This window comes from Pagrus pagrus (genome assembly GCF_965226575.1).
Source record: "Pagrus pagrus genome assembly, chromosome: 4".
Taxonomy (NCBI): Eukaryota; Metazoa; Chordata; class Actinopteri; order Spariformes; family Sparidae; genus Pagrus; species Pagrus pagrus.
In genome coordinates this window covers 17,240,891-17,266,991 of record NC_140188.1, presented here as the reverse complement: position 1 = coordinate 17,266,991, position 26,101 = coordinate 17,240,891, and the positions used below count along the sequence as shown (strand labels likewise).

Here is a 26,101-nt window from a genome sequence, read left to right as displayed (position 1 = left end):
GCAGCGCATTGTAACTAAAGACAATATTAAACACTGGTCTGTGGTGACGTACACAGAGATGCAAAATAAGATCCGTGTACATCAAGCTGCTAAGAATAGAACTACTGATATGGATCACTAGTTAAGCCACATAACATCATCAGTGTTTAAAGGCAAACCAACATACATTCAGAGCATCTACAGTAGATGGATCATTTTATGTACACTACAAAATAGATGTTGGCTCTCAGGTTGTCAAACGTATCAATACTTTGTTTCTTTTTTATACCATGTGTTTAAAACAACACGATCTCTGTTAACGATACATTCGACAGTATGAAGAGGAATGATGCTATAAAAAACAGATCCACAGTCAGATACTGACATTATAACAGATGTGTTGGCATGTGTCCATTGACATCTCCTGTACCAGCACTTAGTGCAGGTTGTTAATAAAAAATGTTTTTTTCCTTTTTTGTGTGCCTAGGAGTTTTTTTCCCGGTTTTTCCGTGTTATAAAGAAGGTATCGAGTATTGCTTTTCATACAAGCAATAGATCGAAGTTTAAAATTATGGTATCATGACAACCTTAATCTACTTGATACACCTTAAGCAAGTCTGTATTTATCTCCTGGATATGATGTCACATCAACTTTTTCAGAAGCCAAACATCTGTTCCTCAGCAGCCACATTATCAATAAATACACATTTGCAGCTTATTTAGTTCAAGTTAAAGATGCTTTGATGTTGTACTTGAATATCACCTTTAAACATCAATATATCCGATCTCACAGCACAGCTGTAGACTGCTAATCAGCATATTTCTTGCTTGTTTATTTATTTGTGTTTAAAATACATTTCTAAATGACAGACATGCCAATTAGTGCAGGACTGATATTATCACATGACCTGTGTGTTCAGTGAATTATGTAGGTAATATGTAGTATTCTTACTTCCAAATTACGGACATGGCAGATTTGCATGGGATTAAGATCACAGACGTCCTCCACAATTATTACAAATTAAATAAGGTCCCCAGGTACTTTAAGACAGCGTTATATGATATCTTTCACCACTGGAAATCCCCTTATTAACTCATTTTCAGCATTAAACTACTTCAATATTTTGTCCTATAAAAGGCAGCCAAGTGCAAGAAACTCAAAACACACAGTTAACCTGACTTCATTTGAAGATCAGAATCACAATCGGCTTAACTGACCGAATTCGTGTACACATACAAGGAATTTGACTCCAGTTGTACATTGCTGGTAGCGTAGCCAATCTGGATGTATGTTAACATCATGGGGGTGGACCCTGTCACCAAATCCAAGTTTAAAGCTAACTCCACAAAAGTGGAGACGACACAGATACCAAAACAAATTTCCCCTGCCGCCACTGGCTCAGAAACATAAAGACACTGTCCTCTGCCTTCCTCTTTGGATTATGTTCCCCCCAGATTCAAAATTCTCCTCTTCTTCCTCCTCCTCTCATGCCTGCTATTTCCCACTATTTCAGTATTTCCCACTCTTCCCCCATCCCCCAGCCCCATCTCCTGAGAGACAGTTAGAGGATATGTAGGCAGATCAGGCATAAAGGCAGATACTGAGAGCAGAGCAAAGTGAGAGAGAGATAAAGAGAAACAGAGAGAGAGAGAGTGAGTGGTGGTGGGGGGGAGCTGGCTGAGTCCACAGGCAGGCCGTGACCAGTCAAGTGAAAAAGAGAACGGCTAACTCGAGCGGGCCAGCTGAGCTCCATCCTCATTTACAACGACTGTACATACAGCCGTACAGTGAGGGGCTGCTCATTGTTTCTGTACTACGACACCAGAAAAAATGTAGCATGTGTAGAAAAGCCTTTTACACCTTTGTCAGCTTTGAGAAGGAATGCTGAGGCAGTAGTGGCCAACAAAGCACAGCCAGAGGCCAAGTTCATGCTCTGGACACAGGTGGATGGCTGCAGGATTGCAAGGAGTTGCAGGATTGTAGAGCAGAAACGCGGCTATTAATCCTGAAAAAAAGGTATCTAATGATTTTGTAACAATGACTCGCACAGCATGTGAAGACGCATGAACACCCGAGAGCACCGTTTGTTTACATTGTGCAATACATCTACCCTTTCTGTCCTGTTCACGCGTGCAAACAGGAGAAAAATCAATAGACATCGCTGCAATTGTTCTTCAAGTTTGAGTTGAAGATAATGAAACTATGTGAACACACTCTGTAGATAACACACCCACCTACCTAGGACATGCTGCTTGACAAACAGCACCCATCTAAGAACAATAGCGACACTGAATCTCTCCACGGTGACTCACGAACACCGATCCCTCACATGCATAATTGACCTAAAAACTAGGCTGTATCAAGAAGCTTAATTTAGACGTTGCTTCAAGTTGTCCTATTTAAACCATCTCATCATTACTGATTAAATGGCTTTCCTTTTTCTGCTCACACACATCCGGAGCTGAAGGGGAGAGACACCAGTTAAAACCAACCTGTTTGGGAGGATGTGCGCTGTCCTGATGGCGTCCCATGATACTCGCCGAGTGCCTTCTCTGCATCGTTCAGATCTTATAAGCCAGGTTCCTTTCCAAACAACAGCTTTATGCTCTCTCCTTCCTTTTAATCCTCAAATGTCACAGTCTCAATCCAAAGCAAGTGACATTTCAATAATGTAGCCCACAAACACTTCCTCGCCCTCTCCTCCGCTCTCCTCTTCTCTGCCGCCTCATGAACCTCCCTCTGTCCTCTCACCCGCCCGCCCCTGCCTCCGCGTCTGCCAATTGCAGATGTTCACCGGCGGATGAGAAAAGCTGCAGTACACAGGAATCAGTTGTATTGAAAATACCTGGTTGCTAGGCTACGTTGGGACAAAGATCAGAGCGAGTCGTCTGTGAACCATAAAGTAGTTGTTCGGGGCTCAGTTGGCCGCGGCCGAACTACGCCCACTACTTGTCAAGTGTTTCCTGTGATAGCAGGTGATGCCTGACAACCGGGCAGTGACTGATGTTTATTATCAGAAGAGGGCTTTCTGCATCAGGAAACTGAGGTGCATATTGATTCATTAAAAGTCTATTAAGGTAGTAGGTTTGTTCTTGGCGGAAAGCTGCAGGTCCAGTGTGAAGGGAAGTGGTGGGAAAAGTCACACCGATGATACTCAGCATATGGTGAAAGATATTAATCGATGACCCTTTCTCCAGATTTGAATGATTTTCAATTTCAACGTATTAACTGTATATGACGACTGAAATAATCTGAGGCGAGCGGCACCCTGTGTTTCAGCATGCCGATAACAATATGTGCTCTCAGAATTTAAGAAATTGGGAAAATAAGACACAATGCGAACCATCTGGCAATAAAATGAGGTCATAAATGTGGAACGAGAGGTGACAGCCCACCCACTGGAAGGTTATAGAAAACTGAACCAACCGTTCTCAAAGTTAAGCTGCTTTCCAAGGATGCAGAAAAAATTTACCACCAATCTCGAATTTAGTGACAAAATAAGCCAAGCTGAGCGTTCATCACCTTGTCGTGAGTTTCCTAAAGGGTAACTCCACCAATTTTACACATATAAGTGTGCTTACAGGTCTACAGGGGAGGACAGTACTACTGCATGTGTGAAAAAGTTAGTATACAGCCTTTTGTGGCTCCAGAGGAAGTTGTATGTCATCTGATGAATTGCGTCTAAAGATGTCCCTCAGTGGCTAAGTCACATTGTGGGTACTGTAGGCGCCTTGAAAAGGAAGAACGTGTGAGATAAAAAAGGTGTTATCTCTGGTTCAACTGTATCGAATTGATGATTGTTTTTCACACTGTCCATAATGAGTCCAACAGTGTCAAAGGAGTAAATAGCGAACTGCTTTTCTTGACTTGGCTTTAAAGGTTTAGGAGAGCAGGAAAAAAACCTCATGGGTTCAATGTTTCCACAACAATAATCTACTTTACTACTATTCAAGAATTCAGCCATACAACCATCAAACTGTGAACTCACAACTAATTCAAATTAGTTGTTTAAAAACGTCCCACAGTAATGAGTCAAGCTCTATTCTACTACATACACTGAGAAAAAAATCATGCCACACACACACACACACACATCTTTCCTCCACTTCCCCCTGGGCTGCACTGACCTGGGATCTGCTCAGCGCTCTCTTGTAGTCCCATTCTGGCTGGCACATAATCTGGAGATGAAGAGCAAAGAAAGAGAAGCTACTGTCAGAAGACTGGTCCACTCTGTGACACCACACAGCAGTATCTGAGCACAGAACTTCTTTCCTCTTCCTCCGTCGTCCCTCCTTTACCCCCTCCTCCCTCCATCCCTCTCTCCGTCAAGCCATCTAAAAATAAAAGAGGAGCAGGCGCTGCTGATGAAGACGAAGAAAAGAACACATCACCCTTTATGCTGGAGGGCTGATCTACATATGGCTCTCCTAATCAAACACCATCACCACCACCTCCACCTTATATCCGTCCCCTCGCTGCAATCATTTTCCATTTTTGTTCAATAAAAGAAAACTGTAATTCAATTTCACAGTCAGACGTTTAGTTTCCGAGTGAATTTCCTCACATACGACAGCTTTGAACTTTTCGGGAGAAACCTTTAACAGAGCTAGCCTGGACTGAGAACGTAAAGATGAAATCGATAGGGTATTTCCCACATTATAAGGGGGGTCATTTAAAGTTACAGTAGACGACCGGTGGCACCAAATGGCAGAAAGAGGTAACTGTTTGAATGTGGACACTTCCACACAATGCAGAAACCGTGGAGCGAAGCTCCTCTGACCTACATTTCATGTGACTAACAGCTGGTGTAGTCGGGATGAAGACGATGAAGAGCCAAAAATGTGAAGCCAAGCTCGGACTGACTGAAGAACTAACATCTGCTGTGTCGGAGCAAGTTCTGCATTTTATTTTTGATTAATTATTTCATGCACACAATGTTAGTGCTTCACACTCGTAATCACACCTGACAGCAGAGGTTAACCGGAAACTACGGCATCTCAGTTGGACACTCTTCTCTGCGTGAATCGGACAAATAAAATGTGCATAATGTTGTCATTTTTTTAAAAACACTGCATTAAATTATCTTTGTTTTTCGCCTCACAGGGCCTGTCACCACAACTAACAGCAATGGCTGACGCAATCATCACTGGCATGTGTCCTTGTTTAGGTGGATTTAATACTGCAACTTAATAACCAAGCCAATGCAAGTATTTGAGCTCCAATAATATGCAAATATCAACCAGAGAATCTGGACAAAGTTATCAATAATATTCAAGTGTTTCAATTTACAGTAAAAACGTGCGCTCCAGTTATCAGTTCATTTCATTTTGTTTACGTCACGCTAAAGGGCAATGCCTTTCAGCATAACAATGATACGCCCTCTCAAATGAATCTAGTGAGACTGTACATTAGTAGTCTGAAGGGGAAAAATGCTCCGGCTTGTTGTTTTTTCTTTCTGGTTTTTGGTGTCAGGATGCAGTGACGGTGCCCCCTGAAAAATTGTGTCCTGGGGAACTTGTTTTGCATGTATTGAAGCGAGCCTCGGCATTAAAACGGCTACGTCCCCACAAGAGAAAAGGTAACACCTGCTAGCTTGTTAACATTCGTACCGTTAGCGAGTGACCAGGTTAGCATTTGGGTAACTTGCCATTTTCAGCGTGGAGGTTGCTAGCTCAGAGTTTGTTGTTGTGTCCTGTAGACATGGCAGGCTGACACCCGCAGTCTACATCCAAGTAGTTGTGGGGGGGAAAATGAAGACATTTCTAGCTCTTCTGCAGGGACACTGACCAAAGTTAAACCTACAGTCAGGAAAATATAACCTACCTCACTGTGCCTAGCTAACTGCTATCCTCAGATCAGAGGTCCCTCGCAAAGACTTCCCGCTTTGTTGCCATGAAAATTAGCTTAAAATAGTCATTCATGTCTTTGTCTTTTGACCACGATGCGATAACGACAGAGTTAAACAATGAAAACAAAAGTCAGCTTTCAGCAACAAACCCTGACTAGATCTGACCACAGCGTTTGTACCAAAAAATCAAAAAGACAACAGAAACATGATGAAGGGCATGCCGTGCCTCCTGAATGTTAGCTACCTGACGTTTGCTATCTTAATTTTTCATGTGTTATGATAATGACATTAATGTATCTTATAGCTAGTGGTCTGTCAGGCTTTTAAATTGTGCTCAGAAAGCAATTTAGCTAATGTAAAATCAACTTTTACGTGAATGTTACTTTCATAATTGCAAAAAAAACAAAACAAAACAATTATTTCACTTGAGCATAAGAAGTGATTGTATTGTTACTTGAGCACAGATTTTCAGTACCATGCATACCTCTGATTCTTGATGATTATAAAAGGCCTCATCATTACGTAATAATAACTGGTCTGATTCCTAGTGTGCATATCTGTGTGTGTCTGTGAGTGTGTGTATTGCTGTCATAGTCCGTAGGCTGATGTATAAAACAGCATAGTATGAGTCGACCTGACAGTGCAACTGTCATCCACTGGAGATGACTTTGCATCTTGAATGGCAGATGAGATAATCTGCCTAATACTGCGGATTCATGTTTTATGAGAGGCCCCCGGGATGGGAGGGAGGTTGTTTGGAAAAATAAAAGCACTGAATCACAATGAAGTCCTTGATCTTGTAAAATATGTACACTTCATCTTAAGTGTGTACTGTTCTTTTTTTGTAGATAATGTTAAAAGAGTCAGATACATGGTGCTATATTAAAGTAAGGATGTTGTTGCAGTGCTGCACCACGACGGAAATCAGACATGAGAAAACCATATGAGTCTCTGTTCTCTCGCGGTCTACACACACACATCAGCTTCTGTCATTTACCCAGGCCCTTAAATCCTCCTTTATGCTCTGCTGTCCCTTGACGGCCTCCATTACGACTCAAATACACTTCTCATGTCAAGTCTATAAGACGCTGGGAAATCACAGAGCCCTTAATGCACATCTGAGCCGCGTAATGTTTGACTGCTCCATCATTCAGTCTTAAGTAGACTGCTACTAATTTCACTCATGAAAATATAAGCGTATCAGCAGAGGTATCTGCTACAGAAAGAAATTAAAAGGGCATTACTGTGCATTATTGGCACTCACACGTGTATAAACACACTGTACACTGCAGGGGGAGCTCTGTTTGTTGACATGAACACTGTTAGTCTCTGGGGTGTTTTTGTGGTATGCAGAAAATCTGTTCACACGAGAACATACGTTTAACAACAACATAAACAAAGAGCCAAGAATTCATTCAACCGTGATTTTATAAAAGCGATCAGTTACATCCATGTTTTAAAATAAATAACCTGGACGGCTGCTAATTCACAAACGTTAACAAAATGAATGACAGTAGAACGGAGGATCTGACAATTTATTTTATATATTCACGTCACATCTTGATAATAATCTGGACTTCTCCTTCATCAATCCCATTATTTTAACAAGATAGACATAATTCAAACTCATAAGCATGTAGCTTTTTCAAAGGTTGTGACCCACTTCTTAATCAAAAACCAAACTGCCTGGAAGCTAAAAATAAAATGAGAAATTTCTCCGGCTGCCCTCTAGGCTTAAAGAAACATCCGCGTTTTGCTTTGTAAAAGTTACAACTTTCATCTACCACAAGTGCAACACAGAAATATGCTGTGTGTACTTTGACATCCCCGCTCTTTATTGAACCACTCATTTCATGAAATCCACTCTGGGATTGTTTACAGGAGTTGCAAATCTTGCTCTGAAACACACTGTGTGACTGTCCTTAACCCGTCGCTCTTGTTCAAACTAATAATGTCTGATGGACAAAGCCATGTAAGGGCTCCAGTCTATCTTTACACATACACTCCTACGCACTTGCACACATACTCAGAGGCACAAGCGCGCACGAGTGCGCACACGTGCACCGACACACACATAAACACACACACGCTCTCTGTTTGTCACGACTCAGACACTCCAGTCATGAAGAACCCAGCAAGCCAGACCCAAACCCCTACTGGACAGCAACTGTTCTTACTAGATCCCAGCCGAGTTTATACTGTGATGTATCTGAACTGGTTATTTTGTATCTAATCATGTCTGATCTCATCTGTTTTCATTTCATATGGTTGTGTAGTCGTACCTGTAGAAGTAAAAAAAATAAGGCTGCTGCTCTGTTTTACATTAAGAGAGGCAAATGATTAATATAATACATACCAATAATAAACAGTATTTGATTAGCACCTGTACATGTCATGTAAGATTGGTCAATAGGGAAAAATCAGTATAAAGTATTGACAAAAATGTTTCCAGACACCAACATTATGGCAAATGTGTGTAAAATATGAGGGCTAAATGATATGCAAGAGAAAAAAATCTATTATTTTGACAGATATTGCAATTGTGGCATGAGTCACATTTTGAGTGGGAATGATATTATTGACATACATATAAAAAGGATGATGATGTGATTTTTTTCTGGGGTCTGTACCAAACAAGCATGTTCCCTTACGTCTGGAGAAAAGGATTTATAGGCTCAGGCATCTCTCACACATGACACATTTTACTTTTATCAAAAAAATGCAGCTCCTGTGATTTGCACTTGGCTATATTGCAGTTTTGATAATATTCCAATTAATTGTTCAGGTGGTTATTACCAAGTAACATATTTGAAATGTCTTTGAAATGACTCCCCAATTACCACAATAATTACCTCAAAATGTATTTAAATTTACCTAAACATGATTCGATAATAATATTCTGCTAGTTTCCAATAAGTAGTTAATAAATAGCTGGTGGTCTCTTTAATACTTTGTCAGGAAAATTCCAACTGGTTCCTGCCTAACAGCTGATCATGCCATTTTAATTTCTGACTAGTAGCATGCCACTGAGGGAAGTGTAAGTGCTTAAAAATGTACTTCAATTTACTGAACTGCAGAAGTTAGGCAGAAAAAAACAGTTGGACTTTACCAGGAAATGCATTCAGGAAATTATGTACTTGTTGGAAAATAGCAGAATATTACTATATAATAATAACAAGGTATTTAAATACATTTTAAATATGTTGCTTTGTAATTACCACCTACTTACCATTTCCAGACCTGTGAAATGAATAGTTACTATATATAAAAATAAAATATAATATATATAATTAATTAGTAACAATCCAATTGACCAAAAGTCAATAACAGAATAATAATACTGAAGTGACAACATGAGGTTAGATGGTCTGATGGAACATCTTTTATCATTTTATTTTAAACTCCATCACGCTCAATCAATGCTCCCTGCTGTTACATGTCACTTTTCAGGCTCCATTATTGAAGTCAATATGTTTGTCCTGTAGTGTTGTTGCCCGACACCCTGATTTTGTTGTAATCATCATAGTGCAGTAAAAGCAGACAGCTTCACTGATGGTAAAGCATCTTTTCTACACTCACTGGTTCATAATGACTCCAAGAGTCACACTCAACCAGCTTTGCCAAATGGATTTGGCAAAGCTGCCTGTGTATGGTTTGCCTGTGTGTGTTCATGAGTGTGTGTGTGAGAGAGGGCGAGAGAGACTCCTGGGACTCCTGGGCTGGATGATGATGACTCACCCACCCACACACACACGATCACACACATGAACTAAGACATGCACTCACCACCGTCATCGCTCAGAACCATGTTAGCGCTGCTCACTGATGCTAATTGTTCCCAATCGGCATATCAGGGGTCCTGTCAATGCACCGCGAAACCAGACCACACCAGCGATGGCTTATTGATCTCATTACACGCTAACGTCACTCCGTCAAAGCAAGTGTTTGTGTGTCTGTGTGCACATGTGAGGGGCCGATCGGCACATCCATCAGAGCTCTACCACGGAGCCCAAAAAGACCAATATATAGAATTAAAGATGATCTGAGCATGTAATCAATACAGGACATGTTAGAAACCAAATCATAGTCTGAAGCTGTACTAGCAGCTATGAGAGGTGGCACATATAGGCACAGCTATACTTTGAGCTAAGCGGTGTTGGGCAAGTTACTTCCAAAATGCAATGTATCTTATATTAGTTACTTTCATTTGAAGTGATTACTAATGTCTGTGTTGTGTAATGACGTACTGATTGATACTTTTGCGTTACTTTCACCAAAATAACCACAGAAGTAGGACTAGGCATTATAAAATGGAAGAGGGTAATATTACAATAATGCCTAGACCTTTTTAAATAAATAAATAGCCTTGGGCACAGGGATGGGCAGGCTACGGAAGCCCTGAGGGGCAAATGAGAAATAGTTTTTTCACATGGAATTTTTTTTTTGCCCTTTTTTCTCCATCAGATCGCAAATCATAAAGACATGAGAGAAAATAATTTAGATTAAACTCGGAAAATGGATCACCAGAAAAAACAAAACAATTCTCACTAGCAGGCAGACAAAGTCTAATAAATTATGAATACTTGAAAACGAGTAGTTCCCTTGCCTCCCAATAAGTATTACATACTACATACATATTACATACATATACATACATTACTATTACAACTTTGTCATTTTTGTCAAGTGGTGTGGACACTAAAACAGAAAATAAAGATAAATGCCTGAACCAAATTTCCCAGGAATCCACCCGGTAACTGTCAAGACAAATGATCTCATGGTGGCGTTAATTGGTCTAACAATTCTCCAAACACATGGTCGGTTCAGACCTCGATCTTTTGAACCACAGTTCAATTCACCTTTCGTTTCGTTTTTTGTTTTTTTTCTGGGTTCTATTATATCAACTAATATTAGGAATATCAAAATAGCTAAAATACACTGTGAGGGAACATTTATTTAACTAGTTAAATAAACTGCACCTAAACTATGTAAACAAAATAAGTAAAAGAGAACATCTCTTAAGACCAGTCTAGATATTACAGTAACTAAGTTCACCAATCACTTCCAAGCTGCCCTTCCACGATATACAGTTTACAGCAGTCTGTCTTTTGTTGCTCCACACATTTCATGTTCTCACAAAGATCCCAGCCACGACTTTACATCTCTAATCTCTTTTGTCTGTAGATGCAACACACTAGTCGAATGGGTAACAACTGCATACGTATGACGTATACACTTCTAGGAAATAGACATTAAGGCAAATGTTATCAATAATTGAAAAATTGTTTTGTCGTATATCATTAATGCAGTGCAATTCCCTTTAATTCACTGCATTCTCAGAAGTCACAGTAAGCTGGCTTGTTTACGGCAGCTATGAATAAGTAAAAGTAGACTACAGAGTGGGGAGAAGACAGCTTTCAAAAGCCTTTCTCTAACTGTGTTGCCCATGTATATGTATATTCACAGACAGATAATATATAGAGATAAAATATTGAGCCTTGAATCATAGAAAAAATATTTTCATCATTTAATTTGTATCCCTACCCTTTCTTGTTCCCTGGGAATGGATGTGCTGATGGGAGCCACCAACATAGCCCTGGGCAAGTGTGTGTGTGAGTGTTTCACAGTGGAGTTGCATGACTAAGCCTTTGCATGTACTGTCAAGTAAATGTATGTATGCGCCTTGTCAGTAAATTTAGATTCGTACATCTTAGTAATTTCCTTCTCATGTGTGACAGATGAACAGTTCAAAAGCTGGGGCTTTGCAGTTGCATGTGATCGTCGGTCCTGTAGCAAGATGCACGCTATCTGTTAATGATGTGTTAAATGCTTAATATAACTGCTAATCCCCACTAATTAAACAACATGCTAAAAAGTTCAGTACCATAAATCTATGGCACCACATGGGCAATAAAGATGTTGACTGTCTCTTTAAATGTAAGAATGTATGTTCTTCAAAAGGCAAAATTACTAAGCAATCAATAGCAGCAAAAATAATGTGTCTGACAAAAAGGGTCTTTTTGAAGATTCAGACTTTTCAACCTGCACTTAATAATGTATGAAGTGCTTTTTCTTCATCAACATTAAATCGAATGACACTTGGACAGGTGACAGGATTGCTAGTATGCCAAACCAACTAAGAATCAACACCCGACTCTGCAGCTCTACACAGCATTAAGACAGTTTAAGCTGTAATATTTTGGTTATCTGGACCAACAAAATCAACAATACTGTGTCCCCAGCACAGGAGCTACCTCAAGCTAACTGTACGACACCTGTATGATTTGGAAAAGTATGGCTAATGTTTTGCATCTTTAAAAAATGAAAAAAATATACCCAAACATTGAAGCCCTGTTATAGCAAAGAGGCCCTAAGCATGTGCCTGTAAAGTTTGTGCCCAGATCCAGCCCCGCTAATATATAATATGTAAAATACGGGCAATGTTTCAACACGGTGTGCAGGACTGATTAATGGCAATATTACATTTAAAGCGATCCCGCTTCCTTGAGACAAAATACCTTGGTTTTCAAGATTTTTCTAACTCACTGGATTTGCCAAGCACAGACATTTCCAGTTATTGTATCTGTAAATTTCACAAAAACAACTGGAATTTGTTCAGTGATATAACTGCATTGCTGTGAATAAATGACAGACTGACTGACTGAATGAATAAATTAACGAATAATCCATGAACACAACATTGAAGCATAGAAAAATAATAAGAGTATTAATAAAGACAACGAAACCAACAAATTTAAATTCACACCATTCCAAACAGTTGACAACAAACAGTGTGCATTCATACTCTTGCACCATCTACTTGTCATCTTCACTAAGTAAGCTGCATCACACGCTAACATGCATGCACAAAACACGCACACACCATTTCATCATAGTCTTCCTCCTCCCTCCAAGGCTCCACGGCTAAGTGGAGTGTTTTCCCCTCGCGTTGTTGTACCCATGTAAGGCCACTGACGCCAGCTTGTCATTCTCTGCTCTTATTACTGTGAGAGGGGACTGCGTCACAGCTCCAGCAACCCACTTCTCTCTGTCAGCTTCCTGCTCCTGCTGATTGACACTGACGTTGCCGGGCGTTAGCATTTCAGGCCGAGTCCCACGGGAACAGTGTGAGCGTCCAGACACCGGTCTTCCATTTGGAGCTGCATGCATAATGACTTACATTTAGTGTCTGTGCTTCAAGTTTTGCTTTTCATGTTTCCCCCTCCAAAATTGTCCAGGTGATACGTTTTAAGTATAACTGATGATTGACATTTACACTGAAGCAACACTATTGAGCATTCACCCACACACTAATGGCGGAGGCTGCCATGCAAGGCAGGAGCAATTTGGGGTTCTGTATCTTGCTCAAAGACACAAGGACATGCAGCTGGGGGAGCTGGGGATTCGAGCCAGCGACCTTCCGATTACCAGACAACCCACTCTGCCTCCCGAGCTACAACCCTCAGCACTGTGGCCTCCTTGCATAAACCAAATAGAGGAGGGAAAAGACGCCATTATATATTTTACTTTACAGCACTTTTATACTTGGAGACTCTAAACATTTATCAGCCTAGTTCAAATACAATGGTCTAGAAATACATTCTAGCCCCTACCCACTGTTGTGTGACATCAGACAACTGCTCGAGGTAAGTAGGAATTCTGACTTTGAGTGGCGTTCAGTAGCATTTTATCTGGTAGGAGGTTGAAATTTTCAAGTTCAGAGTCGTCTGGAAAGCGGCCAGACGACTCTGACTTCTCTTCCCGAGAAGAGGTCTAGTCAAGCAACATAAGTGAAAAGAACTGCATGGGTGGACTTTTAAGTGTGTAGGAGCTTTAATATTATCAAAAGGCGGGAAAAAAAGTATTATTTTTAGATTTTAGGCCTGTTGCCATTTGCAAAACCCACAGGAAACAGCTATTTTATGACTGTTTATCTGAGGAATTTCCCCAGGGAAATATTAACCCAGATCCTGTAGTAGGGGCCTGTAAATACAAAGTAACCACAAAATAACATGAAGATTTTATTATTTCTCTATATCGCTTCATTATGCAGTCCTTGTATCATTCAGTGATGCATACACAGGGTGTTATCTACTCCATATAAAAGCTCTGACTCTTTCTGGTGTGTGTACACAAAAAGATAACACTAAGTAAACACTGGTCGGAAAGACCAAAGACAACAGGAAAGACGCCGAGCAGCAAACTTAAAGGAGAACAAATCCATAGAAAGAAAGCGGCTGTTCTGGGTATCCCTGTCTTCAGGCTAAACTAAAGACACTCAGCATGTTTCACACCAGAGCAGCTTCATCCAATAAGGACTTACTCATTGAATTCCTTGCTGAATGAGATTGGACAGAGAGAGGAAGAGAGAAAAAAAAGTAGGAGGAGGATAAAGCGAGAGAAAGATGCTGAAGAAAATAAGCTGAATGAAAAAAAGGGGAACACATTGACATTAGCACAAGCTGCATCAGGCCTTAAGGAACCAAACCGGCCACACATTCAGATATGTGTGTGTGTGTGAGTGAGCGAATGGGACAGGGTGTGTGTGTGTGTGTGTGTGTGTGTGTGTGTGTGTGTGTGTGTGCGTGTGTGTGTCGTGTGTGTCGGTGTGTGTGTGTACCATCCTGTATACACATCACAGCCCAAGGCCAACTCCTCCGTCTGCTTTCCAGATGAGAACCAAGCGCTCACTTGGTGATGCTTCACCACAGCTCAGAGAAGACGGGGTGCCATTTATAGAATGAATCCAATTATTTCTAAATACTTGACCTGAAATAAACTCTCTGCTCTATACCTGGTTAAACATACGCTGAGAGAGAAGTCATGACAGAGGAAATATGACAGATACGGTGTGTGATCTGCTGGTTTTTAACTTGAATATTCACAATTAGCAACAAAGTCTTTCCAAACACCACAGAGCAATGTAAACAATAACTTGATTTAGTTTGGGTTAATAGTTAATTCCCATGTCCAATCTGCCTGCATGGTATTAAGTTAATGTGGAAATACCTTAAACTTGCAGTCTTTCTATTGGCCAGGACGGGGCAACTCCACCGGTTTCAAAAAGAAGTCTGATTGTATATAAGCTTATGAGAAAATGACCCAACGTCTCACTTGATTTATTACCTCAGTAAACAGTTTCCTAGTGAGTTTATGGTCTTCTTCAATACAGCAAGATGTTCATTTTGTAAATTATGGTCCCATTTAGAGTAAGATAGACAATACATTTTGGTATGTTTTAGGGTGTGGGACAACCTCAAGACCAAGACCAAGGGGACAAGGGTCCAAGTGTCCTCTTTGTCTGAAGACCAAGTAAAAATGTGGACGATTCCCAGACGAGACTGAGACCTTCAAAAAGCGGTCTTGTAACCAAAGACCAATCTCAAGTACAACACTACCAAACTCAAGGCTTCAAAACGGTAGTCCACAAACCAATGAGGGACATCATCGGGCTCCATCCACTATCTATTAAACATTATGTGTGAATAACCAATCCCAAAAAATGCAGTCAAATTTGTACACACAGACATTATAAACAGATTATTAATAAAGTATTATTATAAATACATTTAATATGATCTATTATCATCTCCTAAGTCCATCACGAGCAAATGTCCATAAATCTGCCTAAAATCATCAATCAAAAATGCTCCTCATAAATCCAGAACTTGCTTGAGAATCTGTATAATTTAAGATTTCTGCAGTATCAAAGTACGCCAGTGATAGTTGTTTGTACATCCATTATTACAGTGTAAAGAGCCACTGCTGATAGCTAATTCGGCATACTTTAAAGGTGCCAATTTAGCATAATGTGAACAGACTGAGCTAAATTGCAGCCGACAGCATAACTCACAAAGCAACATTCCCACAAAGGGGAATAGGAACTGTATTTCCAAAAGCTAAAACATGATTATCAATCATATAGAAGTAAGATAGAAGAAGAGAGTAATAACAGTAATAGGACCGACCAAATCCATTCATTTTAATTATTTTGCACACACATATAGCCATGCATGCACACACACACACACAAACATCAGCAGTGTCTTACATAACACAGTGAGTGATGGCAGCTGAGGACAAAAAAAATGCTGCCTTTGGCATTTGTCCTGTGAAAGTTGGACAGAGAGGAAATCTGGTGAGTGGGAGAGAAAACAGAGAGGGACAGACAGCCAAAAAAACAACACAACAGAGAGGGAGACAGAGAGAGAGAGGCTGATAGAGTGAAAGAGATACAAAGAGAGAGCGAGAGAGACAGATTTTTTTCACTACAGATGCCTGTCGCCTGAGGCAAAATGCCCCTAGAGAAAATATTAACGCTGCAGTCCAGTCATTTTCATGTCTTCTCAGTTTTCTATTTAATTAATGCACCAAAGTTTCTATATTTCACGCACCATTTGAATACCCTTCAAAGCTTGAAGCAAGTTCATACTCATATAAACTAAGTAACCCTGCTACTGTGCAAATCTTATAAAAGGCATACTGTATTAGATAATGTGATGAAATTTGTTAGGTTGAGTTCTATCTGATTCTTCTCTTCATCAAATTAAGACGAGATGCTCGAAAAAGGTTTAGGTTAGCAGCCTCAAAGTATCTGCACTTCAAGCACAAGGGTTTGTGAAGGAAACAGTAAAAATGAAGAAATAAAGATCTATGAGTGACATCTTCCCAACATGTCCACTGTAAAACAATCAATTCAAGGCTCAGAGATGACTGTACATTCCACCTGATGCTGGTTGACCTGGGGAAATGCTACGGATTAACAGATTTGGGCCGTGCAAGTTATGAATTTAAGATGACATCTCATAATTTTTTTTTCCCAGTTTCAATTTGCATGTCTCTCGAAAAAAACACTTCCTTTTCTGGTAAAGACATGAGATCAGATGGATCCCTATTTAGATCATGGGGACTTCTGATGTACATTGGCTTATCTAATAGCTACTTAGAGTTCCTCTGAATTTCAGATTAAGGTACATTTTGAGTTTTGTGTAAACATTCAGGATTTCGGAAGAAGAAACAGGATTCAAGTGGAAATTTGTCTCAATCTGGAACTGTGAAGCTCGTGTTTTTAGTGACGTATCTGCCCTTTGAAAATGATGACATTCGACATCCTTTTGGGTAGGTCTGAGTATTCAGATATTTTAAGCCAAAACATCTTTTCTAACCCTTTTTGTGCCTAAACCTAACCAGACCATGAGCACAGTGTTTTCACAACATCAAATTAAAAATATCTAGTGCAGTACCCGGTCAAAACAAGCTGTTGTGCACAGATCATCTGGTAATGTGAGGGGTTAACAGATCCAGTATTAAGTGTCCTGAATGCCTCACCCAAGTAAGACCACAACAACCAATGACCAGTGAGGCTACATTAGTTAGCATACTACTCGTGACAGAAACTAAAAATCTCAGCTGAAGAATAGAACACCTGCACTAACCGCGTCTCCCTGATCATCCAGACTCGTTTAACCCTCTTGCTTTTTTTAATCACTGTGATCACGAGATTACATCACATCACATCACTGAGCTAATTTCATTACATCACCAAATGGCATTATATTGGTAATTAATGATGCATGTGATAAGATAAGCCCAACCGCAGCGAAGGTCTTCCAGTAAAAGACAAAATGCTGTATATATTTAAAAACATTGCTTATTACTGCATTGTAACTAAACTACCTGTCAGAAAACAGGGCACATATCATACTGAAGCAACCTTGTACTCTCCTATCCGTCATTTAACGGTCCACTTCCCCGTCATCATTATAATAACTTCAGACTCAGTTTCAAAGGAGCAGGTATGTCTCTCTCAGTGACACTCTCCTGTCAAAAGTGCAGCATGTAAAGACGCAGCTTTAGCATTTTTATGTCCAGATGAGACCCTGAGTGGACTCATTGTCTCTCAGCACAGACAACCTCTGGCAATTAGCTGCTGTATGTACGTCATCAGTGTGTGTCTGCAGCGTGAGTGTGTGTGTGTGTGTGTGTGTGTGTGTGTGTGTGTGTGTGACTGCGATGTGTATGTGTGCATTATGAGGGATAATGGAAGGGAAAAACACTCCCAGATGCATGTGATGCAATTATACCCTTGATTATCTGATTGGGTAATCTACAGGCAGGCTGGAGGCGTCCAAGACAAACACGCTGTTGGCAGACTGTTGACAGAGCATAAACCACGGGGAAGTGTGCGCACACACGCACACACACACACACACACACACACACACACACACACACCTGTATTTGAGCAGGCATGCATAGATATAGTGAACGCAGTGATTTGTATGTGTGTCTACGTATGTTTTATTGCACGCACGTGTTTGTGTGGAGAGACGGACGTCACTTGACAGGGTCAGTGATCTAACCCACAGCGACACTTCAACTCAATCTGAATAGATGTCTTGCTTTACGAGGACACGACACATCTGGGAGCTTCACCAAGGCCAGGCTTAGTGTGTGTGTGTGTGTGTGTGTGTGTGTGTGTGTGTGTGTGTGTGTGTACAGTTTGTGTCTGCACGTGTCCTTATGCAATGTTTGTTGTACACACTTCATTGGCTGTTCAGAATACGCACCAAGTAGGGTCTTCGGAAGGGAAGAGTATTCACTTAATTTGCCAATACAAGTGTTTTAAGTGCAGTGCGTACGAAATAAACTATTCATGACTAACCCAGGACAGAATAAGCAGACGTATCTCTTTAAGTGCGTGTTCACAAGAAATCAAATCATGTTCCTGTAAATTGTGGTGTAATCTCTTGTATATACATATGAGTAATACCTTCTCTTTATGTGTAGCTGTTTGATCCACTGTTGTGTGTTATATACAGTATGTTCTTGTGCATGTAAAAGGTTAAAAAAAGCTAAGAAAAAGTCAATCTCCACCCCAATGGAAGCTCCCCACTCCCACAGAAAATACTGCTCCTGAAACGCCTCATCAGTAGTCCCGCCTTTAATTACATGACTTTGTGACATCTCACTACGTCACCGTGTCACACATTTGCATCATTTATGCTTAGCGGCTAGTTTGCCGCATATGAATTAATACTGCAACGCTGCTCTGTTGTTGTCAGTGGTGCTGGCTCAGGTGTGTGTGAGCTGACTAATCAGAGGAGACTGGGTATCCAGGAGGGGGGTCTTAAAGAGACAGGAGCTAAAACAGAGCGCTTCAGACAGAGGGGGAATACAGTGCTGTTAGACTGGACAGTTTGAGAAAACTGATGTGCTTTTTGAGCACAAATGCATGTAAACCTATTCTAGTAATAACTCAAAATAAAATGATTAACCTGATAATGAACATTGTATGTCTCCTTTGATATAAAAACATTGATTAGTGCAGCTGCTCTTTATGTCATCCTGGTTTCAGTCTTAAAGGTTGTTTCAAGTTTACAATATGAAACAGTTCTACATAAAATGTCTTAAAATGAATAGATCATTATTAGATATTTGATGTTTGACGATGTTCCAACCAACAGAAATCTGTCATTTTATTCAAGATAACGCTGCATTGTGCATTTCATGTGGTCGTGTGTTGCTATAACTTCCAGGGAAACATCAACAGTAGCCTACTGTACATCTGAGTGAGGAAGGAAGTCAGCCAATGTAACTTAACATAATGTGAATAAAATGTTGTCTGTGAGCATTTCTGGATGTTTACTAATGAGCAACAACTCCCATGATCCCACGCTACTTCATTCATATGTTTTGATTTAGAGATTGAGATTACTACTGCTTAAACATCAATGAACAAGCTCACTTTTGTAGAGGTAGCGACAGAGAGGTGTGGAGAAATCATTGTCATAAAACACAGGGTAATAAAGGCCAAAGGCAGAATTTTTAATTGGTTCTACATTTAAATGAGGATTCTTACAAATCTGCCCCCGAAATGGTGTCACTGTGTGAGATTACTAAATAAGTAATGCCCTCCCAATAAAGCTCATGGAAACACCAAAAACAAACAATGACTTTATCCTGTTAACAAGCCTGTGTAATATAGCTTTTTTCCATGACAAAGACCTCCACTATCTTCCAAAAACAACGTCCTCATGGGAGGAATATTCCTACAGTGGCATGAGGGTAAAATGTCTTGTGTTTATAATAAAGAGGAAACATGTCACCCACTGAAACAGTATGGCCCTTTTATGTGTTTGTTATAGTGAGGGAAAGACCTATATACAGTTTGTCTGGTATTACTTGTTAACAGGATAAAAACGTTAGTGTTCATGTTTTAATGGAACTTAAGCGGATGATTATAAAAAAGATCAAATAAATCCAGCATTATTCTGCAAGCTAGGTAGCTCAGTCATGAACACAGCAAGACTGTAGTGCCACTGGGCAGCTCTCAGGTAAGTCTGTAGATGTTGACTAAGTCTGCTAAACAAGGCCATAGCTGTGAAACAACTCACAGATGAGTAAACGCCATTTGAACCCAAACCGGTCCAAGCACCTCAAATTTGGTACCGGTACCCAGCGATACCTTTTTTCAGTACTTTACCCATTCTGTTATTAAAAAAATGAGTCACCACATACTATCAACATCGCTTCGACCTGGAAGCAGCTGGAGAAACTGTTTTTTACACTGTGCACTTATTCTACCTGGCTACCTGGACGAAAATGTAGAAACTGATGAAATATCAGCACAGTACTAGATTATATAAAAAATACATTTATATATATTTCATGTTTGACCTGGTGTTTCCTCAGGTTAGACATGTTACCCTGACTGACTGTAACCTTTTCCCTCTTTCTCTCTATAACATTTCTCTAAAAATGCGCTCTCTCAAGTAGGCATGAATGTTTTAACGTGAATTGGAACGGATGTACGGTATGCAACGCTACCATTCCCGCATAAATACAGTTTAAAAATCTTGCCTCTTAGCCCCTAACTGATTCTCTGGTTCCCAAACTGCACACAGAGTAAAGGAATAGGTTAAAGCTGTGAATCCCAAATCACGTTTGTTAATTTCAAACTGACAAATGTAGTGAAACTAAAGCGCTCATACAAAACAGTCGGAGCAGAACTGTCTCTAGCTCTTACCTGCTGACTGTTACTGTGTACATGAGTGAGAGTGTTTACTGTTCAGTGCAAGAGAAAAGTATACAGACATGCAGACTGACGTATGGACAGATCTAGATTCTGCTAGACCACCCCCACCCCCCGCTCACCTCTCACCAAGCATATTTTGGAGCTAAAACACACCATTGAATCGAGTAACAAGGCAATCCTTGTCCAAGGCCACCAAACCTCATTTGGACAGCCAGCAGGGAAGCCACTGTGTGTGCGTGTGTGGGTGTGTGTGTGTGTGTGAATGTGAATGTATGAGCACGTGTGTACAGTAGTGGCCAGGCCAGGTTAAAATTATTTGCTGCTGCCTTTCAGAAGCAAGCTGTGGAGGCCACTCTCTCTCACACACACACACACACACACACACACACAAACACACATTTCTTCCCCGCCCCTCTCCTCTTCTCTGTGGGAGCATATGGCACTGAGCCATATTCACATTACGTGGAGACAAACACACACACGCACACACTCAATATCTGTCGCACGGACCGAATGCGATCGACACAAAGTTGTCTCCACAGTGAGTCCCTGTGAGAGCTCGGAGCGCTGGTGTGTTTAGAGCGGCAGCGAGGTTGAACACAGGGACCAGATAGTTGTCCTTTTTACCATCAACACTTCTGCTGTGCTTGGCAGCAGGCCTCCTCTCGCTCCCCCTCTTTTCCTCACCCTCCCCAGCAAATCTTTCAACACTCTCACGTTCCCCTCCCCTCACTCCCTCCCTCCCTGCTCCTCTCTCACGCAGTGGCTCCTGCATTAGGTCCCCTCAAGCTAGTTTGTCCCCTCCTCCTCACTCTCTCTCTCTCACACACACACTCACTCACTCACTCACACAGATCTGAAGGCTGCTCGGGGCTGGATGCAGCCTGTGCTCATGCCAGCGAGTTCTTTTCTTTCAATCACGTCTTTTCTTAACCCATCTTTCCTCCTCTGTTCCATTAGCTGAAGCGTCTGTTTAGCTTTTTTTCCCCCCACAATGTCTCTTTTGAATTAAATGATCCATTCAAGAAACCATCAGCAGCCCCTCTGACACAGGCCTGGCTACTAAATTCACACATTTTTATCACCTCTTTTCTTTTACTTTGCCCTCATTTCTGCACATCTCAGGCTTGTTTTCTCACATTCTATACATTTACTTCCATTTTCTGTTGCTACGTCCAACGTTAGCTACAGAAGCTTAAAGTGGCAAAACACATTTGTCCTGATCCGCGTGGTGATATTCAGCCCAGTAGCCAGAATAAAATGCTGGCATTTAACGTTTCTACAAACCACTGATGCGTTTTCATTTGTATGTGTCATTGACTAAGTGCCATATTGACATTTGTACAATATGTGTCATATCATGTTCACATGACATGTTTTATCAGGCAGTGAAGGGGATGGAGTTGGAGTTTTACTTTTGTTAGTGTGAAACCACCTGACATTTGTGAGGAGGGTGCTACCAATGGTGTGACCGTAAGCGTCACACCATTGGATATTTTTAAGGCGACCTTAGGACAATTTTCGCGTTTTCATGTGTCTGGTAACAAAACACAGGGGTTTAGGGTTTTCCTAACCCTAACTAAGTGATTTTTGTGCATAAACCTTACCGTAAGCACAGTGTTGTCACGACGTAAAACTGAAAATTGAACCTTAAGTTTAATCTAAGGTTGCAACGTAAAGAAATTCAAACTTTTACTGGGTATATGTGCACATAAAATATGTTACTACAATACAACGGTCGATAAATAAAACATCTCCTTCCCTGCTTCTCTCTGCCTCTTTCTGTTTGTCACAAACAAACACACACAAGCAGAAGCATGTGTGGCATCTTAGACGTGTAATGGGCACAATATGCAGATGAGGAATGTCCTTGTATGATATGTGCAACTCCTGCTGTTACTGGTTTTCTGCTCACCATCAGCTGGTAACAAACTCTCTACAGTTAAGATATATTGTTTAGAAGTACAGCGGGGTAAAGTCACAACTCAACCTTACAAATTATGCACAGGTGTGATCCCTTTATTATCCATTTATGTGGTCTAACAATGCGAGCTGATGGCAGCAACAGTGCACTCATGCTAGATATTGCTGTTAGTGTATCAGCATGAACAGAAAAAGGCAGACATTAAACCATACATCACGTAAGTGATCTTTAAATTCTTTCAAGACACGATAAGACCTTTGAGGTCTGCTCATTGATGCACTTACAACACCTCCATGAGCAGTGAGGCACAGACAAAGCCTTGTTAGTATCTGGGACATCCTTGCTGTTTTAAGCATCTGTTTAGAGGTGACATCTGCATGAAGATAATATGAATGTAACAACATGAAATTAGATTACATGATTAAAAATTCTATGTTAAAATGTGTTGTTAAAAAATGTAACTGCAACACAAAATATACTAGAAACTGATGTTGGTGTCCGAAAACAAACCAACTAACTAACATTTGTGTCCATAAGCCGTCTTAGTTGCCAAACCTTAAACCACAACTTAACCATGTTTTATTTTCCCTAACCACAGTGTTAATCTAACCATAACTAACATAGATTCAATGCGCAGGAAAGAAAAAAAAGAATCGTCATCGTCAAATATCAGTGTTTCTCTGGTGAAATGGGTTATCAAATCCTCACTGGGTTATGAATTCATTAGAGGTAAAAAAAATAAAAATTAATTAAATAAACAATATTCTCCATGATTTCAATGAAGGTTTAATAAGCCTCGATGCCACACAAAGTCAGATCAGCTCCGGCAACCGGAACAGCTTGTGTGTCTCCCTGGAAAAGTATTTGCGTCAATGAGAGAATGTGGGTCTTCCCTCAAATAGATCTCTGAGCACATGTCTCTGCTTTAAAATCTCCCTCCCTCCCTCTCATCTCCTCTCTTCTCTCATGCAGATACTGTATATGATGATGAGATGATGAGGATGTTATGCAACGCAGTACAGCCTTCACGGTCTGACCTCCATTTTGAAATGACTAAAGATTTAAAAATTATAAGAACACTAATTCGTCTCACCCTGCCGAGGTTTTGCACTCTGACATGTTTACAGTGTCGTGCAACTCATCCTAACTTGTGACTCTGTTCTAGAGAGGAGAAGAAAGCTGCACAACTAAACATTAAAAAACAAAACACTTGGAAATGCTGCTGCTTTTTTTAGACGTTCTATTCGTGGCTGTCGTTATCTTGTATAGACCGAGTGCTTTGCAATTGCATGTGACCCAAAAACCACGAGGCAGAGGCCGTTCCCCCCCGAAATCCCCGTCCCACTGAGACCCTGGCTAAAGCACAAACAACTTCTGTCAAAACACAGGGCCTCTGGGTGGAGTTAGTGCAGAAAGATCATCAATCCTCCAATATTATGACTCAACACTGCATCATGTTGATAGTGTAGAAACCTCTCATTAGCTTCATAGAAGCTCATTTGTTCTACAACACCAAAACAAAAAACCCCTTCACCGTAAAAAGAAAAGAAAAAAAACAGAGCTGAAGCCACGGAGCCGATGCTATTTTCCAGCTTTCAGTTGAGCAGAGTGCCTGTCTTGCCTCTGGCTTGGCAGGCTGCACCAGCCTGCTTCATAAATACTGCACAAGCAACGCTTGATGAAAACCCCCGCTTCTCTCAGGTACAACTGCACTCTGGAGAGCTTCATTATCTACAGTATGGATAAACTGTACCTGCAAACTGTGTGTGTGTTTGTGCCAGAGAGAGACTTCAAGAGAGAAGGAAAGAAAATGTGAAGCCACTGATTCGACTCATTTGATAAATGTCTTTAAAAGTCTGCTCTGTAAAACTCAAGTGGATGGAGCCACGGCAGGTTTTCAAAACGGGCTGGCGAGACCTCACAAAAAGATGTGTGCTCATGCAAACTTCATTTCAGTTTGACAATATGCAACAGTAGTAAGATGCATCAGGAGATGTGCAAAGTGTTCTTGAAATATTGAATGATGATAGCAGCGGCTCTTATTCTCTGTGTCTGAAATCATCCCTGTGTGTTCAGAAGCTGCAGGATATGTTTAAAAAAGAAATCATACTGTATCGCGATTATTTTGACAGATTGTTTCACGATTAGTGGGGATGATCGTCACAATTTTCACTTTCACTGAAACAAAACTTTTAAAATTACGATAATGTGACATTTGTTGGTGTCAGTGCCAAAGAAACCTTTTCTTACATCTGGAGAAAAATATTTTTGATTTATCACAAAGTTGAAGCTTCTGTGATTTGAATATTGCACTTGAACATATTGTGATTTTGATGATAGCCCTAATCAGTAGCTTACTCTAAAGTGAGCGGTACATGTTTGACACTAATGAATCATCATTTCACAGCATTCTGATGTGTGTAGCGTTGCAAAGGGTGACCAGACATCCTGAAAAATTCAAGATAGTCCCAAATGACAAGCAGTTGTCCCAAATCCCGAATCCTGTCCTACTTGTCCTAGACTAAACCAGAGTTTTGATAAGCTGGTTGCAGCAGTTTGTACCCTACAAGAATCACGACTGTCGTTGTTACTGTTATGACGTTGTTGAATTAAAAAACAAATACGGAGGGAGATTAAACCATCCATTGGGTCTACATACAACACACGCATTGTGTTTTGTTCCTCACGACAGACATCTGAATTCATGAATAAAAATAATTTTAGCATTGAGTTTTGTCTGTTTCACTCTTCATTGCCACCGTGACTATGTAACCCCTCAGCTCCCCTCCGTTTCTCATCTGGTCACTAGTGTTGCATAACTTCAATTTACACACCAAGTAAAGGCCAAGAAATGAATTAAAGCATATTAAGCAAAATGTTATGTACATATAGATGTATCACTCCATTGTGTAAACTTTTGAGGACAGTGTACTGTATTTTGAATATATGTTATTGATATTGGACATACTAGATCTTGTTCACTAGGTAGCAGCCTGGGCCATAGAATATTTCTATAATTATCTGTTATAAATAATGTAACTATGACTTTATGATTTATGACTATTTTTACCATACCATGGCCACAGAAGAAACTTGTGTCCGATTGGATGGTACGTTTTCATCCAAATATCAATATATATTTTGTCAAAGAGGAAACCCTGAGCACAGTTTACAGTTTGACAACAGCGTATACACCTTACCTAACCATGAGTAAAACTAACTAACGAAGTGTCAAACTTCATTAATTAATATGTATACATGAATGGCGAAACAGTGCCAGGGAAAAGGGGTCACTGACAGTGACGAGCCAGC

General features: G+C 40.5%; 1 protein-coding gene across 3 annotated transcripts in view; it reads right to left on the bottom strand.

The window, feature by feature from the left end:
* pde3a (phosphodiesterase 3A, cGMP-inhibited) overlaps positions 1–26,101 on the bottom strand; it is a 49,988-nt gene that overhangs the window by 17,698 nt on the left and 6,189 nt on the right. Inside the window, exon 2 of one of the 3 annotated variants that reach the window (XM_084350095.1) lies at positions 4,108–4,158. The exons of 1 other annotated variant lie outside the window; for it this stretch is intronic. In XM_084350095.1, coding sequence (XP_084206221.1) covers positions 4,108–4,158 — 51 coding nt within the window. Of the gene's footprint in view, positions 1–2,472; positions 2,722–4,107; positions 4,159–26,101 lie in introns of those variants that run through there. One more of the 3 variants, XM_084350097.1, reaches the window with a different exon arrangement.